The 22,192-nt window shown below is 38.6% G+C and overlaps 1 protein-coding gene across 1 annotated transcript in view; it reads left to right on the plus strand.

Annotated features, from left to right (window-relative positions):
• Positions 1-3,090: 3,090 nt before the first annotated feature.
• The window catches only part of GRB14 (growth factor receptor bound protein 14), a 67,112-nt gene continuing 48,010 nt past the window's right edge, over positions 3,091-22,192 (plus strand). Inside the window, exons 1-2 of the mRNA XM_074873972.1 lie at positions 3,091-3,257; positions 4,947-5,079. Of these exons, the coding sequence (XP_074730073.1) occupies positions 3,091-3,257; positions 4,947-5,079 (300 nt within the window). The remainder of the gene's footprint in view (positions 3,258-4,946; positions 5,080-22,192) is intronic.

Below are 22,192 nucleotides of genomic sequence, written 5' to 3' on the forward strand. Positions count from 1 at the left end.
GTTGCTATGACAGAAGGTGGTGTAAAGGTATGATATTAGTTGTCTTCGTGTAACCATCTTCAAGAAATTATAGTGAAGCTTTTTACAGTGAAGGCATTATACATATAAAACCACATTGAAAATATCTTGATAAAAGCAAGGGGTGTGTGTGTGAAAGGGTGAAATAAAAAATCCAGCAAAAACCCTCTAAAGTTTTCAGACATAATCACAAATAGTTTGGATTTTTTAAATCTTCACTTCATCAGTAATAACTGTGAAAGTTTACTCTAATTAAAGGCATAATTTTGTCACATTAATCAAGTGTCATGGTTCTAAATAGCACACAGGCTTTTGAGAACCAGAGCGCTTGATTTTCTGGAAGTGGGGTGCATACTGAATAGCTTGAATCTGTTGGGGTTTTTCTCAATATATATTTTTAGTTTTACTTGATAAACACCTGGACCTGATTAGGGCTAACAAAGATTAAATTAAAGAGAAAATAAAACTACTGAGTTGAAGATTCAGGGAAATGTTGTCTTAGAATAAGGACCACTGTGCTACAGAAGCATAGCAAATACCAAAAAAAACCAGACTAGGCAGCTTAGATGTATTTATGATAAAAAGGAAGCCAAGTCACAAATATTTTCATGTCAGGACTTAGCAGAAATCTGCTAGCCTTTTAATATCAACACTATTAATTGTCCACAGATTACTGGGTTTGTACTTGTTCAAAGAAAGAGTTAAAAAAGGTTATACTTAAACAGAGCTAGGTCAAACGCTCTCACATATCTTTAGCCAAGCTCTGGCAATATTTTTTATCCTTACAGTGGTTCACAAGGAGAGGCAGTAACTCAGGAGAAACTTTAGTTTCACATTTTCACCTATGCAACATTTCCAGTGCTACACCGGAACAACCACATCAGTCTTTCTGTGTCTCAGCTTTCCAGTGACTATTTTTCTCATACAATGCTATTCCCACAGAAAGCACTGAAAGCAGCAAGCATCAGGACAGACTATGAGAAGCAGAAAAAAAACCTTTTAAAGTCCATTTGTTTCTTAAATTCAAGTGAAATTATAATAGCATTACATTTTTATTGATCTCTCCTACAAGTGGCATTTTTGCTGTCATGACTCATTAGAATCCTAGCAAAGCTGTTTTGAAACAGAAGTATTTATTTGCTAATATTCCTCCTAATTGTGTTTTTTATTTGCCTGCCATTTTAAAACAATTACATGACTAAGCCAAAGACACAAAAAAAGGTACCATGTGTGTCGGGTTGCAACTATGTAACAAGTTGCGAAGACTGTGTGAAAAGTCAAAACATACTTTCTTTTTGTGGCTGAAATTCTAAAATGCTGATTGTATCAGCATACAATTGCCACCTGAAGGTTTTTATCTCTTCCCGACCTCATTTTTCTACCTAGAGCACCTACACCGGTTGTCCTTCCTTCTATTCTTTTGAAAACAGTGAGGTTTAACATGCTACACGTATGCCAGTGAATCAATTAGGCAGAAAACAGTGGTCTGGTCAGTGCAGTTGTGTCAAGATAGCTGTTTGCAAGCAACGAGCTAATCAAGCCAATCATGTCACACTGTAAAATTCCAGATATGTTTGCCATTCTCTGTATATAAGAATTGTTAATCAACTTGGACTTGCACTTCTGCTGTCAGCATAACAGAGAATGAGCTGTTCAGAGGACAAGGAATCCTTCGTTTCATTGAAAATAAACGTCCTGCAAAATCATCTGTGACTCAGCCAAAATGAAAACTGTGAGTATGGCTTCAATGTCAGAAAAATCTTTCTCCAGAATTGAAATTTTGACACATGTGTGATGATTTCTTCAATGGGTTCAGGAAAACAGCAGAACACAGATATCCCCAAACAGTCTGTATTTTCACCAGTCTGTTTCTGTTACTGTGCCTGAGCACAAGTACGGTCAGAGGGTTTCTCATACAGCTGTTTTCACCAGGGGCTGGGCTTTGATTATTTGACTTTCTATCAGATTGACCGATTTATACAACTTTACCCACTCTGCTTGGTGCCATCAAACTGTTCTCCATACAGCGAGGGGCTATTTTTATTTTGCAATAGGGCAAACGCCAGTAAGGACGGCCGTGGAATTGCCACATAGGATTTTGTGTACATAAAGCGGGGCAGGAGCTGCCTTCCTCACTGTGGAGGAGCTCAAGGCGTGAGGCAAAACCTTTCCACTTCGCGCTCTTGTCGGAGCTGTGGCTGACGGAGAGTCCCGGGCCCAGCTGGGCGCCCGGCCTCCCCAGAGCTGCGCCTCTGGCACAAGGTAACGGGCCGGGCCCCCAGCCTTGTTCATCCCTTCTTTCTCCAAGGTGTAACCATAAATTCCCGACCTCGCTGAGGGATGCGGCACCTTCGTTAATGATTTGTCAGGCTCTCAGACAAGCGCCAGGCCCGCCCGGCGCAGCGCGGCTGGGCCCCGTTGCGCTCCCCTGGGCGGGGGGGCGGCCCTGTCTGGGGCAGGAGTTACCGGCCAGGCCCGGGGCAGGGCAGGCCCCGGCAGCGTTACCCCTTCGCGCAGGCGGAGGGGCCGAGGCACTCGGCGGGCAGCGCCCGGGGCCCGCTCGGCGGGGCGGCCGCCCGCCCCCTCCTGAGCAGTCAAACGGCGGCGCCCCCTCCCCTCAGCCGCCCCGAGCGCCCTGTCAGGCCCGGCCCGGCGCCCCGAGCGGTCCGGCTGACGCCGCGACCGCGGCTCCCGGGGCCGCGCACCTGCCGGGCCCGCCTCGCTCTGCCGGCAGGAGCGGAGCGCGGGTCTCCGACCCACCCCCCCGCCCCGCCGCGGCGGAGGCAGCCGCGAGGGCACGGCTTGGCCCCCGCCCGCCCCGCGCTGCCTCCCCGTCGCAGCGCGGAGCCGGCGGCCGCCCGCCCCCGCCGCCGCCCGCGCACGTGTGCCGGGGAAGGCGTTCGGTGCCGCTCGCCGCCCGGGCGGCGCTTCCCCCCCCTCCCCGCTCCCCGCCGCCTCCTCCGCAGCGGGAGCGGAGAGCAGCCTCCGCCCGGCACGCCCGGCAGCGCCGGGGCCGCTCGCCGACGTGCCTCCCGCGCGGGCGGCCGCCCAGCCAGGACGTCGCCGCCGCTGATGGCCGCCCCGCCGCCCGCTGTGCCGCCCGCTGTGCCCCCCGCTGTGCCGCGCGGCGCGGGGCGGGCGGCGGAGCCCGCGGGCGGCGGCCCCTGCGGCGCGGCGGGCTCCCCCTGCCCGCTCCCCCGGTCCCCCGGGGGGCACCCGTCGCCCTCGCCCCCCGACAGGTAAGGCCGGAGCCCGGGCGGGCGCCGCCAGCCCTGCCCGCTCCCTCGAGGGCCCGCCTGCTGCCGTCTAGGGGCGGGCAGGCGTCCCGCGGGGGGGGGGTCTGAAGGTGCGGGCGCCCTGCGGCCGGGCAGCGGCGGTTTGGGGAGGGGGCGAAGCGCCGGAGGGGAGCGGCCTGGCCCGGGCCCGGCTCGCTCCGCCTGGAACTCAAAAGTTGTTTCCCGGCCCTGCAGACACTTCCCTGCGCTGCGGATGCGTCTGTCTGTCGTCCCGTGTGTCCCCCCATGTCGTCCACCCCCCGCTTTTTCTTTTTGGTGTTTTTTTGTTTTTTTTTTTTTTTTTTTTTAAGAGGTTTCCCAGTTTGAGGTGAAAAGAGACGACGTTGCTGAGTCTGTCTTGTCTAACTGAACCGAGCCACTACTTTCTCATTGCAGTGTCTTTCTTATATGTTTGTGAGATAAATCGCTTCACGGTTAGCGATGTCGCTGTAATTGCTGTCAGTGATGTGCACGCTGTTTCTTACCTCTCAGGCTCTTCTTAAAGGCATTAGTCTCTATTCTTAGTAAAGGAAACTGTGATTTAGGTTTTTCATGAAGCGTCTGATCAGTTTTGGTAGACTGAAGTTTACAAAACCTTAAAATGCTGCACAGAGGATTTTTTCACTCCTTGACGCTAAATACTACTTTAAATGAATGCGGTGACAGTTTCCAGAAAGTAAAGCATCTTCATTCTGCATCATTACCTTACTCTGTTGGTTTTCCCCACTTTGTACCAATTAGTATGTGAAATCTGGAATGATTGTGATGAAGGTAATAAATACTAATCTTGGAGCCATCAACTCACACATGTAGAAAAATCTGATTATATGTTGACAGACTCAAAATACCTCAGGTGCTTTGGGTGGTGCTCTCCACATGAAATCAAGTAGACAAAGTGCTGCTCAATATTTTATGTGAGAAAACCATGCACTGTAATGTACACAGCAGTCTAAACAACCATGTTATTAATGTGATACTTTAAACCGGTGCATAACTGAGCTCTTCAGCAAGTACAGTAGTGATTATCTTCACTACTCTAGCAAAATGCTGCTTGATGATACTTCCAAGACAACCAGATTTAGGTAGCCAGCAACTACTGAGACATTTATTTTATGATGGAGCTATGGAGATTCAAATACAAAAGTAATTGAAAACAGAAATTAGTGTATTGCTTTGCACTATTTTGTCTTGTCAGTCACTTTGACTCCTGATTCTGGTGGAAAAAAGTTTCCATTTGTATAAAATACAGTTGTGATGTACTCAGGAGATATTACTGAGAAGTTACATGCATCCACTGTTGTAATATGTGTGCATAGGGAATGGCATGAACACAGGGACAACAAAATATTTACTAATGCCCTTAGGAGCCAATATAAATATATCTGTGCTCTTACTCTGCAAAGACTTACACATATTCAAACAACTTTATATTCAGAGCTGAATACTTGGATTGCTTTCAAGTAGTGTTAAACACTATGTTAATAGATTCAGCCTACTGATTAAAAAAAATAACTGCACAAAAAAGCTAATTGCTGCAACCAGGAAGTGTCATGGTATTAGTGCCTTAGGATTTCATGCATTGTGGTTGGATATTGCAATTTTAACAGCAGTTGTTACAATTATCACTTGCTATTATCTATTTTGTTGAAATAGGAGAAAAAAGAAAGATGACAATACTTTGGAGATCCCATCAATTCCAAATCCTTTTCCCGAGCTGTGTTGCTCTCCATTTGCATCAGTTTTGTCAGCCAGTCTGTTGCCCAAGGCAACTTCAAGAAAAAAGCAGGTAAGATTTATAAATTATTATTTGACAAATTCTAAATTGGTTTCATGAAAGCTTGAGGAAAAGCTCAATTACATATTAAGTTATTTTTCTAATAGAGGTGTTCCATATTTCTGTAATTTGGTGAAATTTTTTCTGTAGGTCATTGGTGATTGTAGAAAATGAGGTTTCAGAATCTGTGAGTTAAGACGTGACTGTTCTTTCACAGAGTCCACATGTGACTGTGCACATTTTTTGGGTAGAGCAGAATCAGGGGCAGGCAGGTGGTACTTTATGTCCTTAAATGAGAAGGTAATTTCTTCCCTTCCTCCCCATCTCCAGTTACTGTCATCAGTGCTATAGCATGGAGGGTTTTAACAGTCACTGAGCAGCTTCTTTTGTCTGAAGGTCTAATTTTGCAAGGATAATTAAATAAAACTGAAATTGATGGGGAAGGAGCAAATGATGTGTACATGGCTATAATTTATATGCATGTGTGTTTATCTGTGTATGGCTGATGTTACTGTAACTCCATAAATACCTTAAACTGTAAGCCAAGGGAAGTTCTGAGTAGGCAGACAGACCTGGCAGTGCTCTTAATACTGTTCACACACAGTGTATTTGTTATGCTGAGCAGGGGGTAGGGTTGAAGAGGAAGAGTTGCCAATTAATGGAGATTACTGGTGTCGAAGATCTGTTTCATTCTTTGAAAGCTTACTTGTCTCATTTCACTTTTCTTAAGACTGGAAAGAGTTCTGGCAAGGAACACCTGTGGGATTAAGCGTACTACCTCCTTCACATTCTCTTTTTTGGTGGTCTGCAAGATCCCTGTCTTAACAGTTTTAGTGGTGACATTGAAGGTGTAAGAACTTACACTGCTGCTTACTCAGTTTTTAGATTTGCATGAAGAAATTGTCTGGAAATTGAAGTTTCTTGTAGTTGTATTAACTTTTCTGAAGCTGACCAGCCATGTCTGTTTCTGTGCACCTGCAGAGAACTTTACTTGCAAGTCTTGGCCGGCACCTTAAGCAGGAACCTTCTCCCCGCTTCTCCAGTGAGAAACATGTATATGTCTGGGAAACAACTGATTCTATCTTGCCATATTTTGCATATTCTCTAAAAATAGCTGTGCTGTCTTTCTGGACTACTTTTATTGCTTTTAGTTCTTTCCTACAACAGCAATACTAATCTGAAGCATTTTCTGGTCAGTGTGTATCTAAACATTGCTAATGCAGTGGGATAAAAGTGTGCTAGTTTTGTGCTTGGGCAAGGTGGAAGCATTGACTGTCTCTGCAGAGGCGGGAAAAACACTGCATTGGTAACATTATCTTTCAGAACGTAAGGACTAGAAGTCACATTTTAAAAAAAAAATTAGTTTAAATTACTCATGTTGCTAGCTTAAATTGTGGTAATCTTTGTGCTTGCAACTGGAAAGTAGATTTCCCAAGCATAATTTAACACACAAAGGTCAACTATCTGTTTTTGTGGCCTGTCATGTTTAAAATTACTGACTGGCTTGATCAGTTAAGCCAGCTAAGTGGTAGCTTCAGTCTCTCAGAAACTTATGTACGTAGCTTCACTGATTTCACTTCTGTTTCTTCACAGAGGCTCTTGTCATACCTTTTGTGGCAATTTCTGCTCACAGTCCTTCCATTTCTCCTGGTTTTCCGTTTAAGAATATAGTGTGTGCTCTGGTAAAAGCAGGATCAGGTTTACTGACAGAAGTGAGCTAAAGTAATAATAGTGTCTATGGAGGGCCTGATCAATTTTTCAGTTACTATAAAAATTAAGAAGAGTCTTCCCATTATTTTCTGGAGGCATTTCAACAAGACCATGGTTTCTCTCAAAAAGCCTTTCACCTAGGTATGTGTTTATGACCACTGGAGGAGAAATGGTACTGGGCTAAGTAGACCTTTTGTCACACTCGGCATGACTGTCGCTAAGTTCTTCATCTAAAATTATTAAAGGTTAAAGCCAAATGTCAACTGTTGAGTTAAACTTTTACTTTGAAATTCAGGTAGAAGTCTTCTAATATGTTTTTAAATTAATTAATTTTAAAAGGAGAGAGAGGGAATGCTAGGCAAGTGTGCAAAGAGAAATGAACTGGCTGTGATTTTGACTTCCCACAATTGGCTGTGGAGATTGTGCAAATGTCTCATTTCCACCCTGTGTTCTTATTTTCGCAACTTTGTAGCAGCTCTGTCTGCAAGTACCTAATCCATATACTAAGATGTCATTGAATATAGCCCCCAAGGTCATGTATATTACTGTTACAGTTTGCTAGTTTCCTAACTCTTAAGATAAACCTGCTACACTTTTTGGTATAGTGTTGACAGCAGCCAGAATTTTTTCTGTTGCCTCTGTGATGATCTACATATGTTTTCAGTGATTCTTCCTTTAGATTAGTTTATTTTTCTGCTGTATTTTTAATTTCAGGCATAAAGAAAAATTACAGAGTGAATTTCTACTTATGTCTAGTAGGTAACTATTATCAAGATAGGTGTTTCTAAAAGAAAAAAAAAAAAAGAAAAGTTATGTCTCTTCTGTCTTTTCTCTCAATAAAAGATTTTCTACTTCCAGGGAAAAAAGAAGTTGTCACAAATACCTGCTTTCTTATTCATAGCACCTGTGACATCTGAAATCTTTCCTCTTCTGAATAGATTATTAACATTATTTTGAATTCTTGTTTTTCTAAGCTGAAGTTCTTACTGTCTTCTGATGATCTTTTATCATAAGCCTCTCAAAACATTGAACATGCTGCTTGAACAGCATGTCTGTTTGTGGGGTTGACTTACTGGAAATAAGTTTATAAAAGAAAATTGGCAAAAGCCACGTAGCAGAATAGTGAGTTGCCTCTGTGCTTGGGAAGTAGGACATCTGTGTGTCTGAACACTATTCAGTCTGCCTCATCAACACAGCTGTCCACCTCCTTTCACCCCCTGCAGTTAGGAAGAGTTTTGTGTTACATCCTCACAGACTCACAATCGTGCCAGTTAACAGTAATTAGAACGAACTTTAAGATGCAACCTTGACTATTTTTTTCTCTTTTAATTTCAAAAATGAAGGGACGGGAATGATGGGTATCAAAATAAGAAGTAAAAGTATAGTCAGCATAGTGACAAATTTTATCACGCTAGAGAGAGGACTGGGACCTGGGAGAATGCAGTGAGCAGGCTTGCACTGAACTGCTGAGAACATGCAGACTTGTACCTCAGATGACCTGTTCTCAGTGGAGCATTTCATGGAGGTGACCCTGTGAAGCTGATGTCATGGTATCACACCTGTGTTTGGGAAGGTGGAACTTTGAGACATTTCACAAGTGGGAGTGGGATTATGTATTTAACATCCTCATCCTCAAGGGAATAATATGGAGATGAAATCAACAGCTGAATGTATGGATAGCAAGACCACCTTGTGGATTGCATAATCCATTCTGTAAGAAATCATCAAGTCTGGTATCCTTGGAAGAAATATAGGAGGGAGTTGGGTGCTTTTTGCATGAATAATGTTATATTTATATATGTTCAGATAAACTGAATTTTATTCTTCAGGGTGGAGACTTGTATCTGAAAAGGCAAAAAACCCCAGCTTTTTCCTCACATCCCACACAGCATGGTCAACAATTTCCCTGAGGAATCAATCATTTGCTGTTATTAGGTGGAGTTTGTGAACTCGTGTGGAAAATCCTATCGTCGCAGAGTCTGTGTTCTCTAAGAAGTGACAAGGAACTAAAAATATAAAACACTTTGTACTTTTGTCTCTAATTATGATCAAAATGGATAATAGTAGGGAAAAATATAAGCTGTAAGAAAACTTTTTCTGTTCTTTAGTATACTTTTGGTTTTCTTTGGTCAAGTGAACTAAAAAGAAGTTATTATCATTTTATGAAAGCTTAGCTTTTAAGTCTTTCTGAATACAAAACCTGAATCATTTGCACTGGAGTGACAGTTCTTGCCCTGCTCAAGGATAAGCCAAAAAGTGTTTCATCACAAAAGTAGTTCAAGGTAATTAGTGCCTTGTTTCTTTAAATTAAATTAGAAGTGCAAAAATAAAACTCAAGTAAATCTCAAGGTGAAGAACACTCAAGTCTTTGGAGTTTTATCTTGCCTCTTTTGTCTTTCTTGATGTTCTAAACAAGTAGATATTTTTATCATTTAGAATCCAAATATACTCCCACGATGTTCTTTCCAGGAAATCAATTGTATAAAGAGACCTCAAATACACATTTGATTGTAGTGGAACATCACTTCTCTTTTTGCATTAACAAAGATTTTCATGTAAAGCTCTTTGGCAAAAAAGAACTGAGAGGAACTTTATGACAAAGAGCAGATGTTTCTTTAAATGTGTGCTATTCTAAGTTTATGAATAATACTGAGCATTGACTGTTGTAATTGGACTACCATTTATATTTTTTTACAGCTATAGTTCATGGTCTCCTAGTGTACCCTCTTGGAATCTCATTCTTCAAAATTTTGTGTATAATTCTATTACCAGACATAAATGGCTAAATATCTGGTACTTAGACTTTTTAATGACAGATTTTTTGGCTGAAATCTCTGTTTTCTCTTAACTTTTAAACAATGAAAAGATGAAAGGTTTTTTTATTGAAATGTAATAAGTCATGAATTTCCAAACAGTTTCCAAGGGTTGAAATATCTTTTCCAACCAAAAGATGCATTAGTTAAATTTACTCTCTAATACCAGTTGGTCTGTTCCTTGCCAGATTTCTTTCCAGGTTGGAGAGCATTGCACGTATCCTCCTTTATCAGTTCTCAATATTTTTTCCTTCCAGCTCCTAAATATGTATCTGTTTCTCCCATGTCTTTCCCTTAAATTACACAAAAAAAGACAGAATTTGAAAGGCAGAAGGGAGGGGAAAGAGCCCTTCCAACCAGTTTACAGATTAACAGAAAAAGCATCCTGTACAGAACCAATTTGAACAGCTCAAGTCCAAGCTCAGTTGGACTCCTTTTTGTGGTGTCTCATCTGGTGGTCTTCTGCTCCAGTTTCTGTGTGCTGTTTTTCATTGAAATGGCTGTACCCTCCCACCAAGGAAAGATTTGTTGCTGTTACAGTAGATTAAAATTAGTTAGAGCCCTATTAAAACTTGCTATTTTAATGCATGTACCTTTGTGCTTTGACCAGTCACCTTAACACTGTGGCAGAAAGTCACAGGTCTACATAGGTAAAAATCAAGAGGCAGAGTTGAACAATTTCTCATTTTAGCAATAAGGAATATCATCTGGTTTATGTTGAGGTGGCCTAGTGCAAGCTGTCTGATATATCAACCTGAGGAAACTTCAGAATAATCACGCATTTGTGTCTTTTTCTTTCTGTGTTTTACTTTATCTTCTTTTACATTGGTTCATTCACTAGTGTATCTTTCTTACAGAGAAAATAAATTGCTTTCTGCCAAACTTCACATCAACCCTCAGTGTTATTACATATTAACCTTGTACTTTGTTACTGTCCGAAAACAACCCAAGCAAAGATTCTAAACGTTCTAACTTCACAAAAATAGCGTGTTTTTTTATTTGGGTTTGGGTGTTTTGGTTTTGGTTTTTTTTTTTTTTTTTTTTTCCTTTCTAATGAGCAAGAAAACAAGGTCATTCTAACTTTTCTGGTTACTAAGATATTGCCTCTGCAAGCTTGTTTCACTTATATCAGGAAAATATTAGGCTTAAATTTTTACTATTTGTAGCTATAAAAAAATCATCAGTACTGTCAAAGATTCTGGTAGACGGTTTGCCAATGTTTGTCAAATTGGAATGATTTGAATCATCCTTTGATTTTGATTGTTTTAGGCTTCATGAGCCTGAAAGTCAAAATTGAAGTTTTTTGTCTTTTCTGTTAGGACTGTTTTATCAATACAAGAAACTGCCTCCTCTGTGCCATTTAGGAAGTTATATCTGGAACAAGAAACCTCTGGTACATTGCAGTAGATCTAATTCTTTGTGTAGAAACCCTTCTCTGTAAATTTGGAAACCTTTATTCTCCAAAAAAAATTTAATATTAATCTCTTTAATTCTGAGTTGACTACCCGGTATTTTGGTCCTGTGACACTTCTACAGTACTATGTAATTACAAGGTGGCTAGGGCAGACAATGATAAAAACAGTCTCAATTTCTTTGAATATACAAAAGACAGTTAAAGCCAGGAAACTGCAGGGAACTTCTGCTCTAATGTTGCTGAGTCACTTTTAATAACTCATTTTTATTGAGTTTGGCTTTATAAGATTAAACTCTGATAAATGAAGCTTGAATCCTCATAATTTTCAGAAGGGAATGAGATGTGATAGGTACTAACACTGTTCTTATTCGTAAGTGTTCCCAGGGATGGGTGCGTTTGTTTAGGGTTAGACTGGAGCACTGAGAAGTTCAGGTTATTTTGTAGCAGCTCCATACCTGCCGTAGACAGATGCATGATTAAATAAATATTTTATTGACAGATCTTTTTCCAGGTGGTTTCTCACTGGTGGCATTGTCAGTAAGTGATACTGTGGTAAGGGGGGATTCAGGATGTCAGTATTGTAACAACAGAATACTATTGACATCTTCCCTTTTACAGACCACTGTCTGAACTGTCTTTTAGTCAAAACAGATAAACATTCCCATCTGACTTTGAGGGACACACAGTCTAGGTTATTCAGAATAGTTTTTAGTAACATTCATAACTTGTATCATTTATTCTAGATTAACATTATGATTCATATTGAAGAAATTATGTGGATTGCTGTTTAAAGGCATTATTAAACTAGAAGACCTGAATTCTGTTGCTTTTTGAAGCAGTACTCCTCCCAAAGTATTGAGAGCTTTTCTAATTCCTCAAAGGATTGTTTTTTACAGTCTTAGAAATCTTAAACTACAGTGTTTTTCAGCATATACCTTTAGAACTAAAGTTCATATCTGCATGTGTGTGAGAGCTCCATAGATAATTTTCTTTTTTTGTTGCCACAGCAGTTTTCATTTTCAACCAGATAAAAATGAGAATGAGCCATACGTATTTTTGTATTTCTTGTGGTTTTTTCTCCATTTTGTTTTTCCTCAACATTCTTTTCTGGTCTTATAAACCTCTGTGGTCCTGTTCTTGGTCTGCTTTTGTCATCTCATTGACCAGTATTGTAAACACCTGCTTTATTTTGTGTTCTGCTATTTTTATAATATAAACAATTTAATAGTTGTGTATTATTGAATGAGATGAGAGTAGTCAATGATGATTAGTTAAATTACCTGAAATGCTACAGCTCTGGTAAAGCTGGCAACTTAGATGTTTCTTATTGAAGGTTTACAACTTTGACCTCCTTTGAATTAAAAGCTGTGCAACAGATGGAGAAAATACCAAGTAGTTTACCATATGTTTTACAGTACTTAAACTAACATAAGATTATTAGAAATGTTATTATTTTATCATAGTAGAACTTTGTTATCCTAGTATTGGGGCATTAACTGAAGAATGGAGCTCAAACTCAGATCAATTTCTGTTAGTTTTGATGCACTTTTTAGCATATCTTTGGATTGTTGCATTTTTGATGTTCTGAGAGTTGTTATCTATTCAAATAAGAACTTGAGAGCTATAGAAACAAGCAGAGGAATATCCCCATCCTACTTCTCTGTATAAATGTTGACACAATAAGAGTAATTTAGATTTTACATAAACAAAACATACCTCTGCATAAACATCAACATTAAACCTGGTTAGTTTTCACCAGATGGAATTAACTTAATCATGTATATAGAATAGTCTTAAATATTTGTGATTGGTAAAACAATTTTATATTTGTTACACGTGTGTATCTTCTGGTAAGTTGTTTACAGTCGATAGCTGAGGATTTATTTGTTCTTTCACATGATAATACAGTATTTTTTTTCCCCCAATTTTTGCTTCATGATCTTTTTAACTCTTTGCAGTGGTAATCTTTATGCTGTCCCAGTGTATTTAAGAGATCTAGCTAGAATTGTAACAGAAATTGAACCAATTGAATATGGGAATATTAGGATAGAAAAAGGACTTTTAATTTTTTAAGTTGCCTCCTTACATCTCTTCCATGCTTTACTTGCCTTTGCTTTCAGGACCAAGGTTCCTTTGTGTAAGAAAAAGTATAGAAACTGACAATAAACCTGAGATCTCTCACCACCCTATTTCATACAGTGTAGTAGTCAACATCTGATATCTGTGTCTTGACATCTGCAGATTACTTAGATGAGTATCTTTAGGATAAGAGGGGAGTGGGGGTGGGTGGGTGGGTGGGTGTGTGTGCACAGATGCAAGAACTGATACAGCTTCCAGTTGGGGATTTCAGGGTGCCAGGATTCCAAACTTTTCTGAGCTGATTATTTCTATTAACAAGATGGGATATATCTCTAGCAAGTGGTGAAATCCTGCAATGATAAGTTGGAGATGACAGTTGACCACTGGCCATATTCTCCTTATTTGTCTTCAACGTGTTTAAAGCTGTTACTTCTGAGGGAATTCACGCCTTTATGACTGCCTTTAATTTGGGAATGAAGGTAAATGGAACAGTGTGACAGTGTACTTAAGCGTGTCTCTCATGTTAGAGTCCTGATGGGAGTCATCTCAAACAGGAAGATTAAAAAAAAGTGCTATTCAGGCCAAAGAAAATTTTTCAAGAAGGGCTGTTGTGGGAAGAGGGATTAGGAGGGAGAAGAAATTAGACCTCTCTGCTCTAGTAACAGCATGAACTTTCTTTTCTCCTGTTTCAGTCACAGAACATTCATTTGCAGCTAATCAGCTCATATTTTAGCCCTATAGTGTACATGATATTTAACACTTAAGTCTCAAGAGAGAAATGTATATTGGTTATCTTAGAGATGTGCCTGTGCTTCTAATAAGGATACTGATGGATTGTTCCTGCCTGTTTCTGGTATGTATGCATGTGCTGCATACCAGTATGTCTATCTCTTTGCTCCTTAACTTGATATTATATCCATAGGAAAACAAGATACAGTAGATTGCCTTGTGATCAGAATTGGATTTTTCAATGACTGCATTCTTAGGCTATAAATAGCCTTTTTATATTAGTTATGATAACTCCTGTTACTGATTGCATTAAGACTTGGAGTTTATAAACAGCTGCAAGGACTTGATAATGGCACAGAAATGGTATCAACTGTTGAGAAACAGGCTGGAAGTTTGCAATAATTTATTCTCATAATCACTAGAATTTACTGCTGTGTGGTGAGAGGGAAGTCCATGCAATATGAGGATTTTCTTATAACTCAATTGACTTTGTTATCAGTGTGCTTTTCAATCAGGTTGAGTCTATTGATTGCAAAAATGGCAGCTGAAAAGCTTTGCAGGGAATGTTCATAACAAGGCTCTAAGATCCCATAAGTTTGTGAGAATTGGTGAGGATGGAAAATTGCATTATGCTCTTTGATACTGTGAAATTTAGAGCTGCATTAGAGAGCAGTGTTCAGCTTTTTGCAATGTTCTTGTAATGTGAACCCTTCCATAATCATTCGAGGGGAGATGAATAATCTGGTGAGTGAAGATTTTTTCCAGGCTGGTGTGATTTTCATTATTAGGCTTTTCTCTAACATCAGCCCCTCTCTGAATAGTGCGTTGTAGCTAATAATTCCTGTAGAGACAGAAATAGTCTCTTCCACATTGGTAAGCAGACAGAATTTGCCTAGTTTCTGTCTAGTACAAAAATTACTCATTAGGGCTAAAGTAAATGTGTCTATCTCCTGATTTTCATACTTTCACTTAGTTCCCATATCTGTAATTTTTGACTGGTTGCACTTAATATTTATATCTGATTGTTCTCATTAAGTTATATTTTAAAGTGATTTTCTTCTTTGAAAATTTCTCAAAGTATGGGATATTTGTGTGTGTGTGTGTGTGTGTGTGTGTGTGAGTGACATGTTCAGGAGGCAACAGCTGTCTAATTTCAGATTGTCCAGGAAAGCTGTTTTACTTCTGCTGTTGTGTTAAGATTTGTGTTAAGATGTTAATTTTCTGGGTAAAATATGAATTGCTCAGTTAGAATAGACCTGGGAGAGAGCAAGGTCATTTAGACTTCTCAAATAGGGAAAAAGAGTGTTTTACAGAGTTGAAGATTAAGGGTCCTGCTTGTGATGCTGAAGAAGGTTTAAATCCTTTCCTCAATTTGAAGTGATCTGGATAGCAAGTCATTACTCTAAATTGAGAAAAGTTGGCTCTTCCTAGTGGTTTTTATAACTAATAATTCTGCAAAAAAAGAAAAAGAGACTTCACAGCTAAAAGTTTCAATTGACAGTATAGGCTCTAGTCCATGATTAGTCACTTTGGTTATAGTAAATTACTTTGAGTTTACTGTATTCAGGTAACTTCAGAACATGGAGCTTTCAAAGGAAGTTTGTGTGTTGTCTTCTCTGGGCAACTCACTGGACAGTGAGATCCATTTTTACCCAAGTGTCCACATAATTAGTATGGTCTTAAGATATTATCCTTCTCATTCATGGAAATGAGCAGCAACCATGAAAAGGATATGGTGTGGGGGTTTTTTTGTTTGTTTGTTTTTTTCCTTCTTAATGTAAGATCAGAAGTGAGTTGAAAGAATTTTGGAAAAGGATTCCCCTTAAGTTACTTCTTAGGAAGTTTTATACTTTGTACGTTTGCCCATGAGACAATGACCTTATAGACTCTTATAGACTCCTCTAAATAAAATTTAAGAGGATATATACTGCTGTGGCTCCAAGATAAAATGTGTTACTGATTCAGTCCAAGCAGTCTCAATGTACAGTGAGGAAAAAACATGGTTTGTGGAGCTCTTGTGCTTGCTTGACCAACTGCTGTTAGTTGATACCTGTAACAGAAATACTAACATGAGAAAGGCTTCTCTTTCTCAAATGAAACTATCTCCTTTAGAACACTAACATATGGAGACAGTAAAACTGAAGCCAGTGATTCAGCTGTGGCATCAAGAAGCTGCCTTATGTGTCTTTGTCCACTCACTTTCTTCTTGCAACAGTGCTTCTCTTTGCTTTGGTTCTATTTGTATGATTAAACACATTTTCCTGTGGAAAACTGGCACTTGATAAAAAATTGTTTTCTAATACAACCAGCCTGTGATCTTGACTGTCAGAAAGTACAACTGCAGAGATTTTTTTTATCCAAGAATCTTGTTTTAAGTATGTCTAAGGGTCAGTTTGACCCAGGTATATCATAGCTATAACCAGGGGGAAGAGGGAAGCTGACACATGGGTTAGTAATTGAAGGACAGCATTAAAAAGGAGGAGTTCAAAGTTCATGTGATACATGTTTCTTGGCCAGCAAAAAGACAGCAGTCTGCTGAGAACTATGAAATTACATATTTGGAGATGGCTTTTCAGTGCAGGGTTTGGGATCTGTGGTTATCTTGCTTTGCCCCTAGACTGCTCTGGCATGGTGTGTTTGTTTGTAATGCCTGGCTCATGCATGGAAAGGCTAGAAGAGGAAGAGCTGAAACTATGAATTGAGGTCGTTCTTTTTTGTGGTGTTTTAGTCTCTTAAAATAGAAGCATTTAATAGGTGGATAATTGTATGAAGAGAGAGAAGAAGAGAGATAACAATGGCTCAAATTTCATTATGAAGTTCCCAGGTACACTATAATACATATGTTGCATTACAGGTAATATAGCCTGTTTTACTGCAACTGTTTCTGCATAGGAATCAATCATTATCAACCCTCTAAGAAGGTGTAATGTATTTCCTATCTGAGGAATAAGACCTTGTTACATTTCTTTGTATAAGGGACTATAGGAGTAGAAAGGCAACTCAATCACTTTGAAACCTTTCTTTTGTGGAGTGGTTTTAAAGCAAATAGTTATTTGCCAAACGTATGCAAATATACCTATGCAAAAAGTACCCTGTATGTGTTTCCACAGTCATGTTGATGGTATTAACAGACTCTTCTTCTAGTAAAGAGACAAAGTGACTCTCTGTGCCAAGCAGACAGGAGCATTCTCTCAAGGAAGTGCAGATAGTACTACAAATAATTTACCTGACTTTATGTTGGTCTTGTGTAATAATCTCTGCCTTAGCTTAAAGAAAAAACAAGTTCAAAAAATAGAATCTAAGTTTTTTATAAACCTTAATGAGTTTGTATTCTCTAGAATTTTTTTTTATCTACAGAAGCAAAAGCTGAGTTGGATTTACTCTTGTTACCTATAAATGCCCACATTCCTGCGTTATGTCTGGCAGAACCAGGAATAGATCAGCTGTTGTGACTCCATATCCAGTGCCTTAAGTACATCACTGACCTTCCTCTACTAGCAGGATATCTCTATTCCATATGTTGTTATAAAACCCTTACTTGGAGCTACTAACTCTTACTAAGAGATTTTCAAGTCTTGCCCACTCAATTTAGTCACGCTTTCTTTAGTGGCAAGAAGTAGAAGTGGTTTATATTTTGAAGTATCTAAAAAGTATCTGCACGGTGTTTTCAGAACTGTATCTGGTAGCTTAGTGACAAAAATAGGAGTGAAAAGCTGCATGAACATAGTCATTTTACAGAGCTCTCAAGCAAATGAGCCAGATCTGATTTCCTTCCTGTCTACCAGCACCAACAGAATTCTTTGTGCACCTGCCATGGACAAGTCAAATCTTTTACCTGTAGAAAAAAAAAAAAAGTGGTTATATATGTGTTTCTCTGAAAGCATAATTGGCTTTCAAAGCATTTCTGTATCTCACGTCAACAGAACTCCTCTTGACTTTCGCATGGTGAGAGGCTTGCTCTTAGAAGTTGAGATGTCCTTTATTTTATTTTATTTAAATGGGTGTTTGTGAAATTTAAGAGATTAAAGTATTCCTCAATGCCATTTTCAGTACTCCTGGGTGCAACTGATGTGTATTTTCATTAGTATATGTAAATTACTGTGGTATTTTTGTTTAAAATCAAGTCATGTGAGAGTATTGGATTTTTATTACAAAGTCAAACACAACACTTAAGGTTTTGCTTACTTACTAAATAGGTCTGGTCTGTGTATCTGACGGGAGATGATAAAATACAGATAATCTCACTGAGGAAAATAATCCTCTGCTTCACCTTGCAGACAAATAGGTCAATATTATTCATAGAATGAAAAGCTGCACATGCAGCTTCAGTACCCGGGAGTAAGGAAAAATGGCTTGCGTTATTTTTTTTTTCTTTCCCAATAAAGCCACTAATGCAATGCACTAAGTTTTACAGTTACTGTTTCCCAAATATTTTTCTGTAAGATCCAAGGGAAAAAGATTGTAGAGAGAGGGTTTTTTCTGGTGCTGCAAACACATGCATGTCTCATATTCCTGTGAGTAAAATGTCTACAGGATCAGGCTCTGGTACCACAAGTTGTTTTCTGAATCTTACAGCAAAATTTTGAAGATATATTATAGAATTTTGTGAACATGCTCCCATAGGAAATAAAAACTGTGTGCCTGAAAGGTAAAAACCTAATTGCAAACACTTGACATTTATTGTAGCTATCTCTAGCAGAAAAGGATGTTCATTCTAAATGTTACAGAATTAACACTTTAAACTTGATCGCTAGAATAGTTGTTTATTCTTCCGATTTCTCGTAACAGTGATAAAGATTTTGGACTGGAGCTTAAGAGAGAAAAACAAAAGTAAATAAATATAATACCTTAAACCTAAAAGATTAGTTGCTATGGATGTATTGCTACTATAGACTCAATGTAAAATGAGTCAAAGTTAAAACTGAACCTTTATTATTGAGCCAAAGAAATGGGTTTTATGGCTTTCTTAAAAGCTTCTTAAAAGCTCTTTTTTTAAAGCTAACTGAACAAGGATCAAATATCTGTCTCCAAACAAATTCTCTTTGTGACTTGGCATCAGTTTCTTATCAGTTTTTTTCCATCCTGTATGTCTCAATCAAGGACAACAGGTTTTGAAAGTTTAGGAAAATATTTGTCTTTACTTCCTATGCTTGGCAGTATTTTATTATTATTTGAAAGCTGCAGGTAAAATGCCAGTGCACTGCAGGTTTTAGTTTTTGGGAGGGAGCTGTATTCTCGCATTTATGGTGTTTGTTCTTCCTCTTCATCAACAGAATTTGCCTAAGCTTTACTGATTTTAGGATTTCAGGAAAGTGATTTAGCATGAAGATAGGTGCTTTGAATCCATGGATTCTGAAGTATCTTACTGGCGCCAGTGACTTGTTATATAGTTTTTGCCACTTACAAAACTCTCAAAACACAAAATTACATGAAATCACATTGTTTATCTTTAATTTGCCAATATATAATTTCTTATGTCTTGGAGATGAGATTTTTTTCCTAGACATTTTGGGATTTCTACAGAGTGTGCTCATCTCCAATTACTGAGGGAAAAAGACTATCAATATGATCTAGTGAATTTTAGCATGGATTATTGTAATATTTGCCAAGTCAGTTCTGAATGCTTCTAAGACATATACATTAGATGTGTGCTAATAATATACTTGCAGTAACTTCCTATGAAACTACAGTATTCTGCATATCTGATACATTATTATTTGGGATGTTATGAATGCTTAATACAAACAATTTTTGCAGAATGTGTGCAGTCTTCACCTATGGTGAGCAATGTTTCTGATGTGAATTGCTTGTTCAAGAGTTATAAAAGAAATATCCAATATCACAGTTCTAACATCTGTTTAATAATTTTGTTTACAACAGGATTATTGCTTAGTCATGCTGCATAAAACCAGAAAACTGGTTTTTTGCTCTTAAGCAGGTTATGAGACCTCTACAAAAAGATTATAGCTTGCCTTATCTTATAGGCAATGCAAAATTTTACCCTTTTTGAGAAAGAAGGAAAGAAAACACCCTGACTTCCTTAGAACCACGTTAATGAAACCAGACCTGTTATGCAGATATTTGATACATAAAGTAAATATGGGGGGGGGGGGAGAATCAACAAGTTGAGTTCAGAAAACAGTCTTAAAGTTGACTTGTAACATTTTACGTGCCACATTTTCAGGCCTTTGTTGCATTGCAAAAGTAGAAATTGCATTATTTTAAGTAAAAGGGGAGTTTTGCTGCTGCTTTGATTAAAGGTAGTTAAGAATTATAGAATTAAACTCCATGGATTCAGTGCATCTGTTTTTATGCTCCGTTACTTTACTGAAACCCTAAGATCAGAAGCACTGAAGAATATTTTTTTTGTTGGAAAAAGCCAGGAAAAAAAACCCCAACACTGTAACCACTCTGTAAAGTGCTAGAATACAGTCTGATGATTTGATTTTTGTTTTTGTTTTGACAGTGAAGACAAGGTTCTGAGTGATAGAAATGCATGTTTTTCTGCTTATTTTTATAGCCAGAGATATCAGTGTGGGCCTTTCCAAGGACAGAAGATGAGTTTTCAAGCTCTTTGGTTGGTTGATTTCTAGTTAGTCCTACCCCAGTGTCTTCTGTAATTGGCTTTGAGTAGGACTAGATTCACATAAACAGAGTGACATTTACTAAATCCTTAGCCTTTTCTTTGCACTGACTCTCCAATATTTGAGTTATGAGAAGTTAGGCTTCGAGGAATATTGCTAACTACTTTGTTCTGCTTCATGTTATCACCTGGGTGAAGGTTGGCGAGTTCTCTGAAAAACCGACATGAGTTTGTGTTCAAGAAGAGTAACACTGCCTGCAGTTATGCCAGTAACTCTGCAGAAATGGGTATGATACTTAAATCAGTCTTGTAATTCTGACTTTAGTATGGTTTGGTAATACATTCGCTTAGTGTAAATAAAAATGTTTAAAATAAAGAGGGCTATATTTAATTTTTCACTTATTTTTTGTTTCTCTAGTGTAGTAAGAATTTTTCTTTTCTGATGAATGTAGATTTTTTTATTTCATTATGTGAAATATATGTTTACATACTATACATAAATATATATGTGTACATAATTGAATATTTGTTACTGTGCTTTTTTTCTCTGTTACTGTAATTCTGTACCCTGTGCAAGAAATTGATTTTGCTTACAGATTAATGTCATTTTAAAATATAATGTGTCATAATTGCATTTCAGAATATTAAAATATGCCTCTGTGGAAGGCTATGGCACTGTTCCTAATGGAGGATTATTGGAGTCCTCTTCCACAGGCTTTGGATCAGCCTTAAACACAGCATACTTTTTCCTCACCCTCTCTGGCTAGCACCTTAACGGTGGATGGTCCATCACGTATTTTGGGAATCAGGGTAACACAGTACAGTGTTTCTCCATATCCGCTGTAGCTTGCCTTTTTTTTATCTTGCTGAAAAGCGGAAGCAATGCGAAATCATCACACCCATGTGCACTAGGATTGCCTAGTGTAACTCTGTGCATCGGGGGTATCTATGAAGTTAAAAATACAGATGGATGTGAAGTATGAAAATACCACTCTCTGCTAAGCCAGATATATTAACTTCTAAGAAGTTAGTTCAGACAAACTGTAAGTAATTCTTTAGTTCGATTTATTTTGTAAATGTGTAGGTATTTTTCAAAAATCCATTGCTGCATAATATGCCTGAATCACTGTTAATAGGCTCTTCTGTTACTCAAAGTCTTTTAATATACCAGCAGTGTGAAAAATGGAATTTCATTGAAATATTGCTACAGTATTAAATGGTTCTCATGAGCAATTTACACAGGATACAGCATATATTTCTTCTGGCATAAGTCCAGTGGGTCTAAAGTAGTACATGAGCACATAACTCTTATTGATTTTGGACATATGGTATTCTTGTAGATTACTTCATTGTTTGAGTTGGAGGGGAAGCCTGTGAACATAGAATTTTAGTGTGATTGATTGGTACAGATTAGATTATACTACTATCTTAATAACATGATCATATACTACTTTTCTGGTATAACTTCCCTTTCAGATTTAGATGTGTGCAAGATGTGCTCTTACACAGTTTTATCCTAACAATTTGGCATATTTCTGTTACATGCCTCAAAAATACTCTTTTAAAATTGTTTTTTAAATTTAACTTCTCAGTTGTCATCCTCTCAATCCTGTGGTTCCCTCCCCTTCCTCTCTTCCTCCCCCCAACACCCCACCTGGTCTCAAATCTTCAGTTGTCACAGTTATTTTATTTTTGGCTGTTCTTTGGTTATTTGTATGTTAGAAGATGAGAGTCTTTGTTCTTGCAGCGTGTAGTTGTGTTGGACTCCTCTGGTATGCACATAGCAGTACTTGGTGC

This window comes from Strix uralensis, chromosome 6, assembly GCF_047716275.1.
Source record: "Strix uralensis isolate ZFMK-TIS-50842 chromosome 6, bStrUra1, whole genome shotgun sequence".
Lineage (NCBI taxonomy): Eukaryota > Metazoa > Chordata > Aves > Strigiformes > Strigidae > Strix > Strix uralensis.